This window comes from Lithobates pipiens, unplaced genomic scaffold (assembly GCF_037356315.1).
Source record: "Lithobates pipiens isolate NorthernLeopardFrog02 unplaced genomic scaffold, aLitPip1_a1.2 Scaffold_1, whole genome shotgun sequence".
In the NCBI taxonomy this organism is placed as follows: Eukaryota; Metazoa; Chordata; class Amphibia; order Anura; family Ranidae; genus Lithobates; species Lithobates pipiens.
Genome location: NW_027507685.1, coordinates 99,258,253 through 99,281,277, shown reverse-complemented (window position 1 = coordinate 99,281,277; position 23,025 = coordinate 99,258,253). Strand labels below are relative to the sequence as shown.

The 23,025-nt window shown below is 46.7% G+C and overlaps 1 protein-coding gene across 1 annotated transcript in view; it reads right to left on the bottom strand.

Annotated features, from left to right (window-relative positions):
* Window positions 1–21,846, bottom strand: part of PTGS1 (prostaglandin-endoperoxide synthase 1) — a 91,950-nt gene extending 70,104 nt beyond the window's left edge. Inside the window, exons 1-2 of the mRNA XM_077467420.1 lie at window positions 21,712–21,846; window positions 21,562–21,627 (exon numbers count right to left, since the gene is read on the bottom strand). Coding sequence (XP_077323546.1) covers window positions 21,562–21,627; window positions 21,712–21,769 — 124 coding nt within the window. The 5' untranslated portion in view covers window positions 21,770–21,846. The remainder of the gene's footprint in view (window positions 1–21,561; window positions 21,628–21,711) is intronic.
* Between the last annotated feature and the right edge of the window lie 1,179 nt (window positions 21,847–23,025).

Genomic DNA, 23,025 nt, shown 5'->3' with positions numbered 1-23,025 from the left:
AAGACCAAGTAAGCCAGAGGATTTTCGGTGGGAAAGGTGTCCAAGTCGGATCTTGCCCCTAGGTATTTCTGCACCATGTAAGTCAGCCGCTGGCGATGGTTGCTGGAACCGATCATACCTTGGGGCTGCGGACTAAAAAATTGTCTGAAAGCATCGGTCAGACGGCCACCTTCTCCACCGCTCCTTCTGACCGATGCCTCAGCAACACGTTGTCCAGGACCAGGAGTTTGTAACCTCCCAGTCTCTGGGAACGCATTGCACAGATCTTCCTGCAAGGCCTCCTGGAGATGTCTCATCCTCTGCTCCCTCTGCAACGTCAAGATAAGGTCGGCAACCTTACCCTTGTACCGTGGATCAAGGAGAGTGGCCAGCCAGTAATGGTCCCTCTTCTTGATCCGAAGGATACGAGGATCCTTCCGTAGGCTTTGCAGGATCAGGGAGGCCATGCAGCGTAGGTTAGCTGAGGCATTCGGTCCGGAGTCCTCTGGGTCACTAAGGACAACATGATCCGCAGCTACCTCCTCCTAGCCACGTACAAGTACACGGGTTTCTTGGGACTGTAAATTATCCCTACAAGACTGCTGCCGATGCTGATTGCCAGCCTCCACCTCCATGCTGACACAATCATCTTCCTCCTCCTCCTCCTCCTCATCCTCATCCTGTGTGATGGGTGGCACAGCAGGAACACTGTCTGGATAAAGGGGGCCTTGAGAGGCAAGGAAGTCCTCCTCTTCCTGCCTCTGTTCCGCCTCAAGTGCCCTGTCCATTATTACACGCAGCGTATGCTCCAAGAGGTGGACAAGAGGTACAGTGTCACTGATGCATGCACTGTCACTGCTCACCATCCTTGTGGCCTCCTCAAACAGTGACAGGACAGGGCATGCATCCCTGATCATGCCCCACTGGCGTGGTGAGAAAAAACCGAGCTCCCCTGACCCTGTCCTGGTGCCGTAGTTGTACAGATACTCATTGATGGCCCTCTGCTGTGTGTGCAACCGCTGCAGAATGGCCAACGTGAGTTCCACCTGGTGGGCATGTCACATATAAGGCGGTTCTTGGGCAGGTTCAACTCCTTTTGGAGCTCAGCCAGCCGAGCACAGGCATTAAATGATCGGTGTAAATGCACACAGACTTTCCTGGCCTGCTTCAGGACATCCTGTAAGCCCGGGTACCTGCCCAAGAACCGCTGCAACACCAGGTTAAGGACGTGAGCCACACAAGGTACATGGGTCAGTTGTCCCTGTCGGAGGGCGGAGAGGAGGTTGGCGCCATTGTCGCAAACCACCATTTCTGGATTAAGCTGCCGTGGCGTCAACCACCTCTCGGCCTGCCCCTGCAGAGCTGACAAAACATCCGCCCCAGTGTGGCTCCTGTCCCCCAAACAAACCAGCGCAAGCACGGCATGGCATCGTTTCGCCTGCGTACTTGCGTAGCCCCTGGAACGCCTACAGAGCACTGCTGGTTCTGAGGACAGAGCACTGGAAGAGGCCATGGAGGAAGAAGAAGAAGAGGGGGTGGAGGAGAGAGGTATGTCACAACCAATAGTAACATTTTGGATGCGTGGTGGCGGAACAACCTCCAACACTACTGCACCTTGTCCTGCATCCTTCCCAACTGCCAGAAGAGTGACCCAATGGGCCGTGAAAGACAGGTAACGTTCCTGTCCATGCCTGCTGGACCATGAGTCAGCGGTAATATGCACCTTACCACTGACCGCCCTGTCCAGCGAGGCAAGGACATTGCCTTCCACATGCCGGTAGAGAGCCGGAATCGCCTTCCGCGAGAAAAAGTGGCGTTTGGGGACCTGCCACTGAGGAACCGCACATTGTACAAACTCACGGAAGGGGGCCGAGTCTACCAACTGAAAAGGCAGCAGTTGAAGTGCTAGCAATTTAGCCAAGCTAGCATTCAACCGCTGGGCATGTGGATGGCTGGGAGTGAACTTCTTTCGCCGGTCCAGCAGCTGGGGCAGGGACATTTGCCTGCTATAATCGGATGTGGGTGTACTGCTAGCAGAGTGCCCGGAAGCACTTGGCTGTGACACACCCAATTCTACACCTTCATTCCTCTCAGAGCAGGTTTCAGAGAGGACTGAAGGTCTAGTGGGGTTGGAGATCCCAGCTGATGAGGAGCAAGGAGAGGTCCGCTTTGTTCTTTGGTGTGGGTCTTTGAGGTACGCTTGCCAACGAGCTGCATGGCAGGTCAACATATGTCTGGTCAAGCATGTGGTGCCCAAGAGGCTGATGTTTTGGCCACGCGAGATACGCTTGAGACATATGTTGCAAATAGCAGCGGTGCGATCTGCACTGGTCTCAAAAAAGGCCCACACCAACGAACTTTTAGAATAACGCGCAGAGGCAGCGCCCTGGACAGGCGGAGCTCTGCGGTGTGATTCAGTCGGTGTGCTGCCCCTAAGCTGGCCCAAGAGGGCATCCTGCCTCGTTGAACATGTGCCTCCTCCTCCATCGCTGGAGCAAACCTGGCAGTATGCTGTAGCTTGTGGAACATGACTGCCAGATTGCTGTCCTTCTTGAGCATCCCCTCTCTCTGCATTCACACTACTGCCTTCCTCTAGCTGAGTATCATCATCAGAGCCTACAAAACACTGGGCATCCTCCTGGAGCATGTACCCAACACTGTGCTCAAAGAGTTCAGGAGACTCCTCAGGAGGACGTGGTGGGTCTAGGGAAGGAGTCACTGATGATGACATTGAGAGGAGGGAAGATAATGCGTTGGCAGCTGCTTTGCTAGTACCCTGAGCCTGGGTGAGAGGATAAGGAGGATGAAGAGGGCTTGGTCATCCACTCTACCAAGTCGCTGGCATGTTGCGGCTCAACATGTCCAGCTGCCGAAAAGAAGGACAAGCGTGTCCCATGGCCACGTGCTGATGACAATGCACCGCGTCCACAATCAGCACTGTTGTCTCTAGACACAGAGCCTGCTTGCCCTCTTTTATCGCGGCTCGCACCTGTCTGCCTCTCCTTGCTGGCCTTCCAGACATGGTAATGGCCTGAAGGGAGATGGGAAAACCAGCAATTGGGTAGTGTATATTGTGCTGGAGGCACACACAACATCCACCAACTCCTGAAGATGGCTCAATTAGAGAAGAGCTATGTAGGTGGATATAACGGTGTATACTGGGTTCAGGGCACGCAGAATCTCCTACAACTGACTGCAAGCTCTATTTAAAAAGAGCAAGATAGCTAGCTATATAGGTGGATATAGCGGTGTATACTGGGTTCAGAGCACGCAGAATCTCCTACAACTGACTGCAAGCTCTATTTAAAAAGAGAAATATAACTAGCTATATAGGTGGATATAGCGGTGTATACTGCGGTCAGGGCACGCAGAAAACAACCACTACAGAAGAGCAAGAACGCAAAAATCGGCCGATAGCGATCGGTGTATACTGTGTTGAAGGTACACAGAACACCCACTAACTCCTACAGACACCAACACACTACACAAGGCCGCCGCGTTGGCGGCCTTATATAGTGTGGGGCGTGTACTACACAGCCTGAGCTATGATTGGCCACAGGCATCCTGCCTGTGGCCAATCATGGCTCTCCTCGCTGCCGGCGCTGTGATTGGCCAAGCATGCGGGGTCACAGTGCATGCTTGGCCAATCATGAGCCAGCAATGCACTGCGCCATCGCAGTGCATTGTGGGCCGTGAGCGCCACATGAATTTGGCACTGGAACATATCTGTCTTATGAGGGAACCCATCAGTCATCGTCTTTCAGTGATCTACGCCTCTCTGAATTGATCGGAGACAGGGTCCTCTCTAAATAGAAATTGGACCTTTTAACCCGATTCACTGGCTCACAGAAGTAGAAAATCCTTCACTTTGCTCATAAATCTTCCATTGCCACTAGAGTTCAAGAGACCAATGTTACAAGATCTTGTCTCGCTGGTACAAGGTACCCAATACTCTGCACCACTTTTTTCCTTAGGTCCCTAATACATGTTGGTGGTGTGGCAATGCAGAGGGAGCAATGCTACATATTTTCTGGCACTGTCTAAAACTCATGACTAAAGAATTGCTAATCAATCCAATAAATTAAATACAAATACTGAATAGTAGGTATATATAATGTATCATAATATATAATACATGGATCATGCAACAAGAAGCATAATTAATTGTAGTAATAATCATATTGACATATTTAATGTATATAATGGATAGACATAATTGGTACAAGCAATCACAATTAAAAAATTGAATGGACATACAGAACAGGTGAACATGGTTATCCTAATAAATATAACAATAAATTAATAAAAGAAATTCATGATTGTAGCAAACTTGGCTTGGCATCCCTGAGTATGGACTCTACGCGTTTCATGGCGATTTCAGCCAATCAGGAGTGGGATGCATCAAAAAAAAAAAAAAAAAAAAAAAAAAAAAATCGCTAAATAGAGAGATGAAATAAATGAGTAAATAAATGATTGGCTGAAATCGCCATGAAATGTAAAAGTCCATACTCAGGGATGCCAAGCCAAGTTTGCTACAATCATGAATTTCTTTTATTAAATTTATTGTTATATTTATTAGGATAACCATGTTCACCTGTTCTGTATATCCATTACATTTTTTAATTGTGATTGCTTGTACCAATTATGTCTATCCATTATATACATTAAATATGTCAATATGATTATTACTACAATTAATTATGCTTCTTGTTGCATGATCCATGTATTATATATTATGATACATTATATATACCTACTATTCAGTATTTGTATTTAATTTATTGGATTGATTAGCAATTCTTTATGGGTATACAGATTTTCCCGCAGGGACAGTGACAATGAATAATATTTCAGGTATCCCAGACCATTTCAAATACATATCCATGCCTCATTTAAAGTCCCACAATCCACTTTCACTTTTCTTTTATCATTATAGGGATGGAGGCATGCTTATGTTGCATTGGGGTCCAAACAGGTCACGAGCTTTTTAGTATCGAACACAATAGTGAACTTGGTGTTGAGTTATTCACTTTACAGTCAACAAAGAGGACAAGGGGGCACTCTTTACATCTAGAGGAAAAGAGATTTCATCTCCAAATACGGAAGGGTTTCTTCACAGTAAGAGCTGTGAAAATGTGGAATAGACTCCCTGCAGAGGTGGTTCTGGCCAGCTCAGTGGATTGCTTTAAGAAAGGCCTGGATTATTTCCTAAGTGTACATAATATAACTGGGTACTAACATTTATAGGTAAAGTTGATCCGGGGAAAATCCGATTGCCTCTCGGGGGATCAGGAAGGAATTTTTTCCCCTGCTTTAGCAAATTGGATCATGCTCTGCTGGGGTTTTTTGCCTTCCTCTGGATCAACTGTGGGTATAGAATTGGGTATATGGGATTGTATATTATTATTTTTTTTTTTTTTTTTTTGTGGTTGAACTTGATGGACATGTGTCTTTTTTCAACCTAACTATGTAACTATGAATGCGGCTAGGGCATGCATCCCCCTGTGCTGGAGATCTGAGGACCCGCTGTTAAAGTCCCTGTGGTTTTCCAAAGTCAATGAGCTTAGGGATATGGAGGATCTCACAGCTACCTTCAACAACCGAGAGGAGATCTTTCGGGACACCTGGAGTCCTTGGCAACGTTTGTATACAGCGACGCCTATCTTCAAGGGGTGTCACAACCTGGCTGACCCTCCCTGAACTTAGTCTAAATTCCCTGGGCGAGAGGCTCTATTCTCTCTGAATCTGTACTTTTCCCTTATACCCCCCCCCCCCCACCCCATATACCTGGCTCAGTTTTGGGTGCTTTATTTTGCAGATATTTGAGTATCCTTCTATACAATATCCCAGTCTCATTGTCCCCATTCTTGGTCCGGGTGGCCTCCGGGATGCTTTGATTACCGGTATATTGTTGTGTTTTATGTAGTTGCACAGTTTTAAGTTTAGGAGTCTACGTTTCGGGTCTCCCATGCCATCACTTTATATGCCTTACATGGCCCTGCACACAGATGACCAATTTAATATTTGTAATGTTATATGTGACCACCCATACCGTGTCCTGCTAGGCCGGTTGGCATGTGGATCTAATTGTGTGACCCTCATCGTCATTATTTGACTATGCTTCCTTTTTTTCTCCCCTATCTTCTGCCACTTTTCGGAAAATAAAGGATAGAATATAGAATATAGAATATAGAATATATATATATATATATATATATATATATATATATATATATATATATATATATATATATATAAATAAATAAAAGCACAGCAAGAAGACATCCCATGTAAATGTTTTAAAATTACTTGCAAAGCCATCCACAACTACATCACTAGCCTAGTCTCAAAATACCAACCAAATCCTTCTCTTCATTCCTCTCAAGACCTCCTTGCTCTCTAGCTCCCTCGTCACCTCCTCCTATGCTCACCTTCAAGACTTACCCGGAGGCTCTGCCATCCTATGCAACTTCCTACCCCATGCTGTCTGATCATCTCCTACTTAGACAAACCCCTGAAAACCCTTGTCTTCAGAGAAGCCTATCCTGCCATCCACCCAACAACTGTACTTTTAATCTTCTCCATCAGCTCATCCCCCGCAGCCATTATCTTTTGTATCACTTGACCCTCTGTCAGGTCACCCGAGACCAGGTGACAGATGCACTCCGTAGGAGTCGGAAGTGCACCGCTAGGTAGTGGACCTTAGGACTGACTGCTGCGGATTGTACCCAGGGAGATTCAGGACACAGGTCTACAGGATCACTAACAGTTCCCAATGGGAGCTGGAGCATAGATTCCCCAGGGCGCAGAGTCTAAGAGCCAGTGGGTGTTCGCCAGAGCCTCCAGTGGTGAGGATGGACTTCACTGCAGTCTGGCTCCAGGTCGCGGCCCCTAGGATCTCACAGCTCGCGCTCACAGTAGACTACAGGAGAAGGAAGCAGCAGGCTGGAACGACAAGGACAGCAAGGGGATACGGTAGCGGTCAGGGCAACTAGCAGACAGGAACAACAGAGTACACGCCAAAGGTTCAGGGTCACAGGCAGACAGGGATGGTCAGGGACATGCAAAAGGTCAAGGTCACAAGCAGACAGGAATCGTTGAGAACACGCCAAGGTCGGTAACAGAGAAACAGAGCACACGGCAAGCAGGAACCCAAACACACAATGAATACACAATGGTTGATCAGCACTGTTGGCTTGCAGTGCATAGGTTGATATAGGGTTCCCTGATAGGGCCTGGGGTGGAGCCATGCTTAGAGGAGAGGTTATAGAAACCACCAGGTGGAAGTGGCTGGCCTCTTAGTCAGAACACATGGAGGGAGGTAAGCAACCAGAGGAAGATCACTGCATAACCATGACACCCTCCCTCCTAAATTGTAAGCTCTAATGAGCAGAGCCTGTCTAAATTCCTCCAGCTTTGAACTGTACTGTCTGCCCTCATGTTGTGAAGTGCTGCATAAACTGTCGGCGCTATATAAATCCTGTATCGTAATAATAATTTGCCCATTATCTTTAAAGCCCATTGACCATGATGCAGAGCTACTTCCCCTTTAAATGGTTTAGTGAGGGATGGCATTTCGGAAATAATGTTGCATGTGACCATATTATAACCAGCACGACCAGCTTTTAAAAATACATCATATATAGTAAATCCCACTTTCATGGATATATGGTATTTTTGTAACATATTACAAGGAACAATAATGTTATTATAAACTCTCAGAGGTCATTTAAAAAAGAGCTTCAACTACAGCAGGGAAAATAACGATATATATCTATAATTTTATCATAGGTGTATTTTATATTATAGAGATAGAATATCCACCAAAAATCCAGAAAAAACCATGGTACAAATGTTATAAATGGAGTTGTAGTTCAGTTAGTTTAATAAGTATTTGATCCCCTACCAATCAACCAAAATTCTGGCTCCCATAGACTGGCTACAGTAGGTGCTCATGTGGTACACAGATTAGTCCTATCAATGTAAGGCTGGGTTTATACTGGTAGGACACGACAGTCGTACCACTTTTGGATCCGAATTTGCCCTGCGACTTGCATCCGATTTCAATGAACAGGGATCCGACTTTGATCCTCGACAATAACAGGCACTGTCTGGTATGAATCTTTAGGGGAAACTCCAGGCAAAATGTTTAAAAAACAAAAACAAAAAAAAAAAAAACGGCATGGGTTCCACCTCAAAGAGCCTACCAGGCTCTTCAGTCTGGTATAGATATGGAAGGGGAAACCACCACACCGAAAAAAGCTGCGTGGGGGTCCCCTCCCATAATTGGACCCTTACCCGAGCACATAGCCTGGCAGGTCAGGGAAGGGGGTGGGACAAGCAACCCCCACCCTCCTTAACCGTACCAAGCCACATGCCCTCAACATATTGGGATGGGTGCCACCCCAAAGCACCCTTTCCCCATGTTGATAAGGACAGGGGCCTCGTCCCAACAACCCTGGCAATTGGTTGTTGGGGTCTGCAAGAGGGCCCCCAGATCCCGGCACCCCACCCTATGTGAATGAGAATGGGGTGCATTTTAAAGTAATTTATTAAAGTGGAGGGCCACCCTGAAAAACAAAAATACATTAAAATGTAGAAAAATAAATAAAAAAATGATTTTTTTTTTTAACTTACCAGAAATGCCTGTTGCTAGGCATATTGTCCTAATCTGCCTCTTCCTCCTCCGCGGTGATCTTCGGTCTTCTCTCCTCTGTGAGGAGTCTTCTGGGTAATGGGGCGCTGTGCGTTCTGGGTGTCCCAGAACACAGCGCTCCCCATTAACAAAGCGCTGTGCGACTCGTGCATGCGCAGTAGGAAACTGCCTGTTTTCCCTTAGTTAAAATGGCGGAGCCGGGACCCGAGAGCTGAGAGCCGAGGGACGGGTCAGCCTTGGGCGGCCGACATTGCGGGCGCCCTGGACAGGTAAGTCTGCTTATTAAAAGTCAGCAGCTACAGTGTTTGCAGCTACTGACTTTTAAAAAATGTTTTTTTAAAACTGGCCCTCCTCTTTAAGGCAGCTCCGGCGTCTTACAACTTCTCCTCTCTGCGACTTTTCTGCCTCCGCTGATGTCTTCTGCCTCTGCCTGTTCTTCTCCCCTCTCTGAGTCTTCTCAGTTCTCTCTGGTTCTTCTTCCTCTGTCTGCTGTCTTGTGTCTTTCTGCTTGTTCTTTTGCCGGGTCTACTCCGCTGTCTTCACCCTCTGTTCTTCTGATTTTAACATGACGCTCTCTCCCATTCTAATGCCAGGTGCTTATATTGGCATGGGGCGGGGTTACCGTGTGACGTCATCCAGAGGCCTCGTCCCTTGAGATGTCGCCGCCTGGTGCATGATGGGTGGAGACATAAGGAGTGGGCCTCTGGTGACCCCGCCCCATGCCAATATAAGTAGTGGCACACTACGCACCCAGAATTAGAGTGGGAGAGAGAGCGTTCAACATCGGAAGAAGAACAGAGGGAGAAGACAGCAGAGAAGTCCCAGCAAAAGAGCGAGAAGTCCCGACAGAGGCAGAAAACAGCGGACAGAGGGATAAAAACTTGAGAGGGCTAGAAGACATCAGCGGAGAAGACCCGGAGAGGGGAGAAGAACCAGCAGAGAGGCAGAAGAAGTCACCAGAAGAGGGAGAAGAGCCGGAGAGGGGAGAAGAAGTCGGAAGAGACCCCTGAGCTGCCCAATAAATGACTTTAAAAACCTGCGTACTGTGTTTTATTTTTGACACTTTTTTCTCTAGGTGAATGAGTAGGGGTACAATGTACCCAAGTCTCATTCACATAGGGTGGGGGGGGGGGGTCGGGACCTGGGGGCCCCCCCTTGTTAAAAGCTTCCCGCCCGCAGACCCCAACAACCAAGGGCCAGGGTTGCCGGGAAGAGGCCCTTGTCCTCATCAACATGGAGACAAGGCGCTTTCGGGTGGGGGGAGCAGGGCCCCCCTGCCCCAAAGCATCCACTCCCCCATGTTGAGGGCATGCGGCCTGGTACAGTTCAGGAGGGAGGGCGCCCGCTCATCCCCACCCCCCTTTCCTGACCTGCTGGGCTGTATGCTCGGATAAGGGTCTAGTATGGATTTTGGGGGTTCCCCTTCAAATCCAAACCATTTTGGGTATAATGCCCCTTCAGTATCATCAGAGCATAAGTTGCATGCCCAAGTTGGATCAGTTAAGACGACTATCTGACTTTCATCCGACTTCAATGATGATATTCAACTGGCTGAAGTAGGATCAAAGTCGGACCAAAGTAGTGCAGGGATTACTTTGAAGTCGTACTAATATGAATGGTAGTCATTGGAAATCATGAGGAACGACTTGTCATACGACTTTGCGGTCCCAAGCCGTAGGACAAGTCATACAAGTGTCATTAGTAGCACCATCTAAGGCCCTTTTTACAACTGGTTATGTGTATAAAACACACCTGTCTGCAGAATCTCTTTCTTCCATTCAAACCTCATAATCATGGGCAAGACCAAAGAGCTGTCAAAGGATGTCAGGGAAAAGATTGTAGACCTGCACAAGGCTGGAATGGCCTGCCAGACCATCAGCAAGATGTTTGGTGAGGAGACAACAAATACAAAATAACCATTAATCGCTCTCGGTCTGGAGCTCCATGCAAGGTTTCGCCTCATGGGGTAAGAATGATCATGAAAAAAGTGAGGGAGAAGCCCAGAATTAAAACGGGAGGAGCTTGTCAATGATCTCAAGGCAGTTGGGACCACAGTCATCAAACAAACCATTGGTAATACAATACGCCACCATGGATTAAAATCCTGCAGCTCCCGCAAGGTCCCCAGCCTCAAGAAGGCACATGTACAGGTTCATCTGAAGTTTGCCAAATGAACATCTAAATGATTCAGAGAAGGATTGGGAGAAAGTACTGTGGTCAGGTGAGACCAAAATTGAGCTCTTTGGCATTAACTTGACTCACTGTGTTTGGAGGAATGAAAAATGGGGACTATGACCTTAAGAACACCATCCCTGGAATGAAAACATGATGCTTTGGGGCCGTTTCTCTGCTAAAGGTACAGGCCAACTTTGTCACATTGAGGGACCAATGGATGGGGCCATTTATTGTAAAATCTTGGATGAGAACCTTGTTCCTTCAGCCAGAACACTGAAGATGGGTCATGGATGGGTCTGGTAATGGCAATGATCCAAAACCTACCACCAAGGCAACAAAGTTGTAGCTCAAGAAGAAGCACATTAAGGTCATGGAGTGGCCTAACCAGTCTCCAGACCAGAACATTTATGGAGGGGGCTGAAATTTAGAGTTGCCAAGTGACAGCCAAGAAACCTTAAAGATTTAGAGAAGATCTGTAAAGAACAGTGGACCAAAATCCCTCCTGAGATATGTGTAAATCCGGGGGGGGGGGGCTGTGGGGGAATAGGTAAATTTGTGCTAAAAACAAAACTCAATCCAATTTTAAAAGGCTTGTAATGTTCTGAGGTAGATGTTTACTCTTGGATTAAACTGCATTGTGTGCAGATGCTGGTTTATGCCCACAACTCACAAAGCCATGATTGACTCATCAAAGGCGATCATTTCCTGTTACCGGCTCAATGCTTTGTGTAGGAGGAGAACTTTAATTCCAAAAATCCATACTGGAATATAAACCAAAGCAAACAAACATCAGCTGAAACTAAAAACTCATGCCACCTTGCCCTCAAAAGAAATCCTGGATTTTGTGTTTTGCTGAGTATTTTTTTTTGTATATCAGAGTAATTCATCATTTAATTGCTTATGGCCCAGCTCCCAATATGACACAAAAACATTACAGTTTCCTGAATTGCTGAGACACAGAGCTCATAAACTGAAAATAATGCTTCTTAGCCCCCACCCCCGATTACTTACACTATATTGTCAAAAGTATTGGGACACCAGCCTTTACACGCACATGAACTTTAATGACACCCCAGTCTTAGTCCGTAGGGTTCAATGTTGAGTTGGCCCACCCTTTGCAGCTATAACAGCTTTAACTATTCTGTGAAAGCTGTCCACAAGGTTTAGGAGTGTGTCTATGGGAATGTTTGACCATTCTTCCAGAAGGGTTTTTGTGAGGTCAGGCACTGATGTTGGAGGAGAAGGTTAACAGTCTCCGCTCTAATTAATCCTAAAGGTGTTCTATCAGGTTCAGGTCAGGGCTCTGTGCAGGCCAGTCAAATTTCCCAAACCCAAATTCGCTCATCCATGTCTTCATGGACCTTGCTTTGTGCACGGGTGCGCAGTCATGTTGGAACAGGAAGGGGCCATCACCAAACTGTTCCCACAAAGTTGGGACCATGAAATTGTCTTGGTATGCTGACGCCTTAAGAGTTCCCTTGACTGCAACTAAGCGTCCGGGTACAAGCCCAACCCCTGAAAAACAACCCAACACCATAATCCCCCTCCACCAAATGGTTAGGACCAGTGCACGAAGCAAGGTACACAAAGACCCCGTCACCTCCCTTCCACTGCATGTGACCCATACATTAACCTCTTCACCTCCCTCATCAGGGAGAGTATCAGCAGAATACATATTGGCCTAAATTTATGAAGAAATTCAACTTTTTAAAAAAAATTATATGCAGTGGTGATCAAATACCACCAAAATAAAGCTCTATTTGTGGGGAAAAAAATTACATCAATTGTATTTGAGTACAGTGTTGCCAGTTAAAATAACAAATAACAGGGCCCCCATGCTAGTGACCACCACACCCCCACGCGGTGCCCCCCGTGCTAGTAACCACCACACCCCCACGCGGTGCCCCCCGTGCTAGTAACCACCACACCCCCACGCGGTGCCCCCCGTGCTAGTAACCACCACACCCCCACGCGGTGCCCCCCGTGCTAGTAACCACCACACCCCCACGCGGTGCCCCCCGTGCTAGTAACCACCACACCCCCACGCGGTGCCCCCCGTGTTAGTAACCACCACACCCCCACGCGGTGCACCCCGTGCTAGTAACCACCACACACCCACGCGGTGCCCCCCGTGCTAGTAACCACCACACCCCCACGCTAGTAACCACCACACCCCCACGCGGTGCCCCCCGTGCTAGTAACCACCACACCCCCACGCGGTGCCCCCCGTGCTAGTAACCACCACACCCCCACGCGGTGCCCCCCCGTGCTAGTAACCACCACACCCCCACGCGGTGCCCCCCGTGCTAGTAACCACCACACCCCCACGCGGTGCCCCCCCGTGCTAGTAACCACCACACCCCCACGCGGTGCCCCCCGTGCTAGTAACCACCACACCCCCACGCGGTGCCCCCCGTGCTAGTAACCACCACACCCCCACGCGGTGCCCCCCGTGCTAGTAACCACCACACCCCCACGCGGTGCCCCCGTGCTAGTAACCACCACACCCCCACGCGGTGCCCCCCGTGCTAGTTGCCACCACACCCCCACCCGGTGCCCCCCGTGCTAGTTGCCACCACACCCCCACCCGGTGCCCCCCGTGCTAGTAGCCACCACACCCCCACGCGGTGCCCCCCATGCTAGTGAACACCACAACCCCACATGAGGTGCCCCCCATGCTAGTGAAGACCAAACCCCCAAATGTGGTGCCCCCCATGCTAGTGAACACCACAACCCCACATGAGGTGCCCCCATGCTAGTGAACACTACAACCCCACATGAGGTGCCCCCATGCTAGTGAACACCACAACCCCACATGAGGTGCCCCCATGCTAGTGAACACCACACCCCCATGTGGTGCCCCCCATGCTAGTAACCACTACACCCCCATGCGGTGACCCACATGCTAGTGACCACCACACCCTCATGAGGTGCCCCCATGCTAGTGACCACCACACCCTCATGAGGTGCCCCCATGCTAGTGACCACCACACCCTCATGGAGGTGCCCCCCATGCTAGTAACCACTACACCCCCATGCGGTGACCCACATGCTAGAGACTACCACACCCCCATGCGGTGACCCCATGCTAGTGACCACCACACCCTCATGAGGTGCCCCCATGCTAGTGAATACCACAACCCCATGCTAGTGACCACCACACCCCCATGCGGTGACCCACATGCTAGTGATCACCACACCCACATGAGGTGCCCCCCATGCTAGTGACCAACAAGCACAATGATCTTCCCTTTCCCATAACAAGTCAATGGAAATGTTCAGATATTCGGCAGACCAACCTGTCACCCTGCCCTCAAAAGACATCCCCATATAATTAAGACTGAAATTGAGCAGGAGGTAGTCCTTCAGTAGTCATGTTAGCACAGGAGTGATAAGAGGTGACAATACATCTCCTGTTTCTACTTCTATTTGCAAGTGAAATGAGATAGATAATGGTGGAACTTGTAACAGCAAGTCAATTACGGCCTGAGGTCACCTATAAATAACTATCGGAGTTCGAAGAAAATGACTAACCTGCAAAAGGTGACTACCTAAGACTCAAAACATCTCTGGAGGCTATGTCAAAAAAAAAAAAAACACACTATTTGAGGAGGTGCACCTCCTCCATCCGTAATGAAGGGCTGAGTAAAGACTTCACAATGTCTGTACAGTTTATTATAGTCCCTGCCAAGTTCCCCTGTTTACTGGCTTATTTAATAAGCAAATCAAAAAGGGATGGTGTGCAAAGGGCATTAGTCTGTACCAACCAGATACCATTTATGAACAAGAACATTTATGTTCCAGAACAGAGCCCTAAAGTGACTCAGTCTTTCCTAAGCTCAATGCTAGGTAAAGTGGCAGCTTCACTAAAGAGACCCTGTCTCTCCTGCTGCTGTCTCTGAGCCTATGAGGAGGGAGAGAGCGGGGAGAGCCACTGCTCTTGTGCTCAGGCAAGTATAAGGGGGGCTCGGGCAGGTTTTTTTTTTTTACCTTAATTCAGAGACTGCACCGCAGATATGTGAACAATTCAATGGAAAATAACATTGCTTCACATGTCATGAAAATCGAATGTGGTTCAAAATGCATCCCAGTCACACATATGCGAACCGAGCCCATGGCACCCTACTTAAGTTTACCTGCAAGAGAGATGCTTGCATACTGGTGCACCCTAGGAACCAAGGTTCCCATGAGGTGCTCTGAAAGAAGAGGTAAAAGAAGGTTGAGGCAATTAGAAGGACATGCATTTTATTTACACTGCAACTTCACCTAGTGGTGTACCTAGAAATAGTTACCAAAATAAAAATGCTAAATACTTATTTCTTCTGCTACCAACTTCACCGGTTGTCATTGTATTGCAGAGAAATTGCCTCCTGAATATTCCTCAGATTTTGACATTTCTGGGAATGTCATTTTTCTAGTCCCTCGCCGCGAGGCTGTGGTTCCTTCCACCAGCCCCTATCTAACTACTGTGCCCTGTAATGATGTAGATGCCAGCAGTAGTAACCACTGCGCGCAGGTTGGGGATAGGAACCATGAAACCTCTTGGCTAAGATCAAGTGCAGTATATGTTCTCATCAGTTTCTAGAGGAGGCGCTGCACTTCCCCTATAGAGAGGGGTGGCAGGCAACTACAATAGCGTCATTAGTACCTGGAAGGACGGTTTCGGTAGGGTTCACACCGTGCTGCCCGACAGTATACTGAGGGCCGGTGAATGTTCGATTCTGAGCCGTCCGGAAGGGTGCTGCATCGGGTCTGACCCAGAGGGTCGGGTCCCAGGCCTTCTGGCCTAGATTGGGGTGGCTCTCGCTCTGGACAGTTTTTCGGGAGAGAACGCTTGCTTGCCTACATCATCTGGGTGAAGCTGTAAGTACTTCCCGAATATAATTAATTAGTTAGGAGTGATGGGAGCGAAGGTTGAGCTTGTTGAGTTTCGGGCTCTCCCCAAGCTTCCAGAACTTCATGCCTTCCTGCCTTGGGTGGGGGGCCGCTGTGATCTGGGCTGTTGGTCAGGGCGGTCTTGAAAGCCTATGGAATATGTGCTCCTGGAGTGGCAGTCCAGGGGTGCCATAAGATCACTGCGAGTGAGGGTCACTTATTTTTTGCACCAAGGTCACTGCACCATATAACACGCTTTTTTAGCACCTCCCTCTTGGGCCGGTCCTTTTGGCTGGGACCAGAGGAATTTTCTTTTCCTGGCCAGAGGGCCTGGTCATTGTTTTACACAATGACCACCTTTTCACTCTCCTCTTCACTTATTCCTTCCCCACTTTATTTTATTTATTCCTTTGTTTGTCACTTTTTGTATTTTTGTGTTTGTACACGATTTTACACGTGTGGTGAGTAGGGTGTAGGTCCTCGGGCCTGCCCTGAAAGTCTTGGGAGGGGGTGGACATGGCCTTTTGGCTTAGTTCACCTTCTCTCATGGGGTCTCCCTTCAGGGAGAAAGGGGTCCATCTGGTTTCGGCCAGATGGACCAGTGTAAGCACCCTTGTCCCTGTCAGGAGCCTAACGCCCCCGGGGGATTCAGAGCAAGACCCTCTGATTTTAGAGGGCTTGTGTACACCCGTTGCTCGTTTTTGTGTCACCTCTTTATGTTGTGCAAATCTTTTTGGCACCAGGTGAAGTTTTTGAGTGTATTTTGCATGCCATGGGCTTTCAATAAAAAAAAAAAAAAAAAAAAAAAAAAAAAAATGGGTACCAAGATACCAACATTTCCGGAGGTGCTGGAATCTGAAGCTCCTTGATGCAGAGATCTCTCTGTAATACAGTGGAGATCATCGACACAAGAAATGGGAGTGAACCAAATAATGGAGATACTAAACAATCTCTGAACAATAAAAAAAAAAAAAAAAAAAAAAGCCACACAGTTGTAATTTTTGCTCATTATGCTTATTAACTATTCAGGTCATCAATATGGATTAAGGGAGCAAGGTTACTAATGAATTAGTAATCGCCTCACTTACAAAGATGACTTTTCACTTTCCGGCTATGTCGTACATGCTTCATCAGAGATAGTATAAGATCCTTATGATATTCTTTCAGATGTTCTTAGCGACCCATAAGGGAGAAGGTGGCAAAATTTCTATCTGAAAAACCCTTCACTCCAGAGGCAAAGTAGAGCGAGTTCTTTTCATCACTTGCAGGTCTACAAATGCAAGCCTGAAACTCAGTTCTGCCATAAGTCCTGGATCCTAGAGTCCTCCAAATCCATGAGGAAGTCCTCCTCACAATGAGTCAGAGTAGAGGAATGTCTGTTGGCCTTTGTGGTCATCTAGTCCCACAACATTTCAGACATTTGGGTCTAGAATATTGTATCCAGAGGCTACAAGCTATAATTCTGGTCTCTGCCCTAATCCAGCTTCAGAGTGAAGAGCAACAAATTGGCATCTATTGAAGTCAAACTGGTAGCTAATAAGATCTCCAAATCAATTAGCAAGTCCTTATCACAACAAGAGAGTACCCCTACTTGTCAGAGTGGGGGATGTCTGTTGGCTTTGTGGCCATCTGGTCCCATGACATTTCAGAAATTTGGGACTAGAACTTTGTAATCCATGAGCAAGTCCTCCTCACAATAAAAGGGAAACCCCCTAATTTTCAGAGTTAGGGATGTCTGTTTTCTGGTCACAGGAGATTTCAGATATCTGGGTCCAGAACGTTGAATCCAGAGGCTACAAGCTATAATGTTGGTCTCTGCTCTCATTCTGCTTCAAAGTGAAGATCAACCAACTGACATCTTTTAAAGTCATATTGGTACCTAATAAGATATCATAATTTGTGAGCAAGTCCTCATCACAACAAGGGGGCACCCCCCATTGTCAGAGTGGGGGTATGTCTGTTGGTCTTTGCAGCCATCTGAACCCAAGGAGATTTCAGACATTTGGGTCAAAAACATTGTACCTAGAGGCTACAAACTGGAATTTTGATCTGTTCCTTCATCCCACTTCAAAGTGAAGATCAAGAAATCGCCATCTACTGAAGTCATACTGGTACCTAACAAGACTGGTGAGGATAACAACTTGGACAAACTGTCGAAGGGGGTTATGGAAAATATTGAGCAATCCACTGGAGGTTACTAATCCCAAAACAAGAACCTGTCAGGATCCAAATCTGAACTTGAAACCTTTGCAGAATCTGGCAGCAGCACTTGCTTAGGTCTTGCTGAGCCACCTGAGATGCCAGACAGCTCCCTGTACATTTCCTTGGACAATCTTGCCTTAAACCTGGTTTCTGGTGAACCTTGAACTCTTTTCTCCTCCCATGAACTTCCTATTAAAGTCATGCCTATCCACTTCTTGTTTTCCAGATTATGGTGCTCTACAGCCAGCGCTCATTACCGGCCTTTGGCTTGTTCCTCAAATATGTTTCCGGTTGAACCACTATTACTGACCTATGGGTTGTTCCTTGACTACGCTTCTTCTTAATCCCAACCTGGACCTACTTGTTACTGATCTTTGGCTGGCTTACTGACTGACTATGCTTCTGCTTGATCCCTACTTGTTATTTCTACTACTGGACCCTGGCTTGCTCACCTCCTGATGGGGCGATTCCGAGGACCATGACCTGGTACTAACATACAGCAAAACCAATTTTCAATGCCAGGAGCTCTGATGAGTATTGGGTAGTGCTTAGACCTTGCATCATCTGCCAGGGTGACCTGCTTATATGTCTATCCTGCTGGTCGGTTGGAGTCACTCTACTGCTATAGCTACTGGTCTCCAAGCCTGATCCCTGACCGTGTCAGACCCCTTGCTTTAGAAGATGTTGAATGGTATGTGTAGGACCTGCTGGTCCTTGTATTCTAATGAAGGAGCCACCTAAACAGTGTGCCTAGAGAAGGGTTAAAGTTTTCACAGCCTCTATACTTCACTTTACGTAATAATCACAAAGACAGCAGAATTTACATGCCAAATGCATTTTCCTGAAAAAAAATCTATATTATCAAGATCCCACAGCAGACTACCCATGAATGAAGATTCATATAGTGCAGGCTTCTTTCACAAGTCACAGATACATATCCAATATTGCAACACAAACTTGTGTAATTATTATGAAACTTTCACTGCCCACATTTCACATTATTACAGCAAAACTACAATGCTAACAAGCCTAATTACGCAAAAGGTCAACGTATTTTTCATGAATGCAACGCTCACTGTCCATGTGTCTTATAAAAGTGGTCTCCAACTGTGGCCCGGGGGCCGGATGTGACCTTTTGCTTGCCCTTGGGGCACTTTTCCTCCTACTGACATCAACAATGGGGCACTACTTCTATTATTACCAACATTTGGGCACTATTCCTCCCACTGACACCAATGATGGAGGGGGCACTATTCCTTCCACTGACACCAATGATGGGGGGGGGCACTATTCCTTCCACTGACACCAATGATGGGGGGGGCACTATTCCTTCCATTGACACCAATGATGGGGGGAGGGCACTATTCCTTCCATTGACACCAATGATGGGGGGAGGGCACTATTCCTTCCATTGACACCAATGATGGGGGGAGGGCACTATTCCTTCCATTGACACCAATGATGGGGGGAGGGCACTATTCCTTCCATTGACACCAATGATGGGGGGGGCACTATTCCTTCCACTGACACCAATGATGGGGGGGGGGGCACTATTCCTTCCACTGACACCAATGATGGGGGGGGGGCACTATTCCTTCCACTGACACCAATGATGGGGGGGGCACTATTCCTTCCACTGACACCAATGATGGGGGGGGCACTATTCCTTCCACTGACACCAATGATGGGGGGGGGGCACTATTCCTTCCACTGACACCAATGATGGGGGGGGGGGCACTATTCCTTCCACTGACACCAATGATGGGGGGGGGGCACTATTCCTTCCACTGACACCAATGATGGGGGGGGGCACTATTCCTTCCACTGACACCAATGATGGGGGGGGGCACTATTCCTTCCACTGACACCAATGATGGGGGGGGCACTATTCCTTCCACTGACACCAATGATGGGGGGGGCACTATTCCTTCCACTGACACCAATGATGGGGGGGCACTATTCCTTCCACTGACACCAATGATGGGGGGGGCACTATTCCTTCCACTGACACCAATGATGGGGGGGGGGGCACTATTCCTTCCACTGACACCAATGGTGGGGGGGCACTATTCCTTCCACTGACACCAATGATGGGGGGGGCACTATTCCTTCCACTGACACCAATGATGGGGGGGGGGCACTATTCCTCCCACTGATACCAATGACGGGGTACTATCCCTCCCACTGATGCCAATGGTGGGGCATTATTCCTCCCACTGATGCCAATGGTGGGGCATTATTCCTCCCACTGACACCAATGATTGGACACCATTGCTCCCACTGACACCAACGACCAATTTGTATTCCCAATGTCCCCTCTAAAGTCTGAGGGATATTAATCTGGCCCTTTGTTTACAAGGTTTGGAGACCCCTGTTCTATAATAACAGAAAGAAACAATGCAACCAAGCTAAATTATGCAACAAAAAAATAAAAATACTTGATTTTTCATCAATGCAACTTTCAATGTCAATGCGTTGCATTATTACTGCAAAGCTTATAATGTTTACAAAGTAATTTGGGGGGGGGGGGGGATACAATATTTTATAAAATATTATTAAAATGCATTTCTAATCAATGCAACTACTACAGCAAAGCTACCATTCTAACACGCCTAATTATGCAAAAGGTAATGCATTGCTCATCAATGGATACAGCAATGGCATTTATGTTTCAATTTCAAAAAATAACTCTTGTAGATGGGCGTTTTCCTATGATTAAAATGCAGGTCATTGGATTCCCATTGACTTCATGGTGCCATTCTGAGGTTGCCATTGACCTGCTTTATGTTGCATTTCTTTAGTGCCACTGAGATGCATTTGGGTTGCAGACAAAGCTGGTCAGAACCGACCTCTTGGCTTTTCGATACACGCCAAACAGGTTCTTCAACAGACATTAATTGACCTGATAGAGACACTTTGCAAACCATTAGAGAATCCAGAGCAGAGAATTTCTCCTTTTACGGAGCGAGGTCAAACGTCGCAAAGGCAACATTTGAGAACAACACCCGTCTACCCCAGCCCTAAATATTCAATGGCACCATTCTGAGGTTGCATTTGACCTGCTTTGTGTTGAATTTCTTTGGTGCCATTGAGATGTATTTGGGTTGCAGGTAAAGCTAGTCAGACCCAATCTCTTGGCTTTGGATATAGTCAAATAGGTCCTTCACCTGAGTTCATCAGACTTTAAATGACCTGATAATTAAACGAGACACTGAGAAAACTTCAGAAAATCCAGAGCAGAGTATTTCTCATTTTACGGAGCGAGTTGAAATATAGCAAAGCAACATTTGGGAACAAACACCCGTCTACAACAAGCCCTAAATCTTCAATGGTGCCGTTCTGAGGTCGCATTTCTTTGGTGCCTTTTGGATGCATTTGGATTGCAGACAAAGCCGGCCAGATCCAATCTTTTGGCTTTGGATATATGTCAAAAAGATCCTTTAATCAGATGTTAATCCAGCTGATAGTAAATTGAGAAACTCTGCAAAAACTTTTAAGAATCCAGAGCAGAGTATTTTGCATTTTACGGAGCAGGTTTGAACGTAGAAAGCAACATATGAGAACAAAACCAGTCCATGCAAGCCCTAAATCTTCAACATATAGAGTTACCTTCAACCACTGCCTGGCTCACAGCTTTAAAGAATACCCAGAGAAAGTTACAAAATATGACCAACCTGTGTCAGAAGTTTGGAAGGACCAGCTCACGTTCATGATCACCAACAGCAGAATAAAATTTCCTCCTGAAACATACATAGATTGATGGTTAGTAATCTCCTCTGTGAATATTTGGAAGGCAATTTAGCAGGTAATCTTTGGAAACTCACCAGCCATCTCTGCAGCTATGTTACGTCCTTCATGAAGAAAGATCTCTCTCCAGTTCATTCAAGCTCTCAGTGAAGTGACCCCTCCTCCCTGTGATGGTGGGATTGGCAAACAGAAAAGAGTAGCTGCAGGCACGAACAGGAACACATTACACAGCTGCTATTCATATAGAGGTATAGGAGAGATTTCAGAGCTCCCTACTGACCTGCTTTTGGATCAACGTCCCCCTCTCCCCTTCAGATGTCCCTAGGTCCCATGTATATAAATATACAGCTGCACTACAGGAAGTGTTTATATTGCAGTACATTTTGCATCAAACCTTTTTATGATTGTACTGGTATTTTTTTTTTTTTACAAATAATTGCATTGCATTTATTCTTTTATTTTTCACAAACAATGCCATTGGTATTTTTCTTCTTATACAAATAATTGCATTGGTATTTTTATTTTTTTCCAAATAATTACATTTTTACTTTTTTTCTTTTACAAATAATTGCATAGGTATTTTTTCTTTTACAAATAATTGCATTGGTATTTTTTTCTTATACAAATAATTACATTTGTACCTTTTTCTTATACAAATTATTGCATTGGTAATTTTTTACAAATAATTGCATTGGTAATTTTTTTCTTTTACAAATAATTGCATTGGTATATATATATATATATATATATATATATATATATATATATATATATATATATATTTACAAATAACTGCATTGGTATTTTTTTTCTTTTATAAATAATTGCATTGGTATTTTTATTTTTGGAATGTAGACAGTCCAAGATATTTAGTAAGAGGCACAGTGAGTATTTTGAAGTTGTAATTTTTTTGGCGTAATTTTCTGGCAAATGAACAAATGAAAGAAAAATCATTTTTTTCACATTTTTTTTTTTTTTACATACTGTCACCAGTGCAGTACATTACCCCTTTTCCTACCTCACAGCTGGGCCACTACAATGTCCGAGGTGGGGCGGGCAAGCCGAGAGATGACATCACCGCTGTTCCGCCCTCACTCAGAACCCACCACTGCACCGAGACTTGCCTCTGTGCTCAATGGACCAGGACTGCCACCAATGCAGTGACAATCCACATCTGGTGGCAGGCAACGTGGCAGGTGACAATCTGCCACGTTGGTCACTCTGTCTGGTCACTCCGCCATCTTGGCCACGCCCCCAAACAACACTAATATTACCAATAATATTGCATATCGCATTATCCGCAGACGCAGATTGTCACTTGCCACGTCGCCTGCCACCAGATGCGGATTGTCACTTGCCGCGTCGCCTGCCACCAGATGTGGATTCTCACT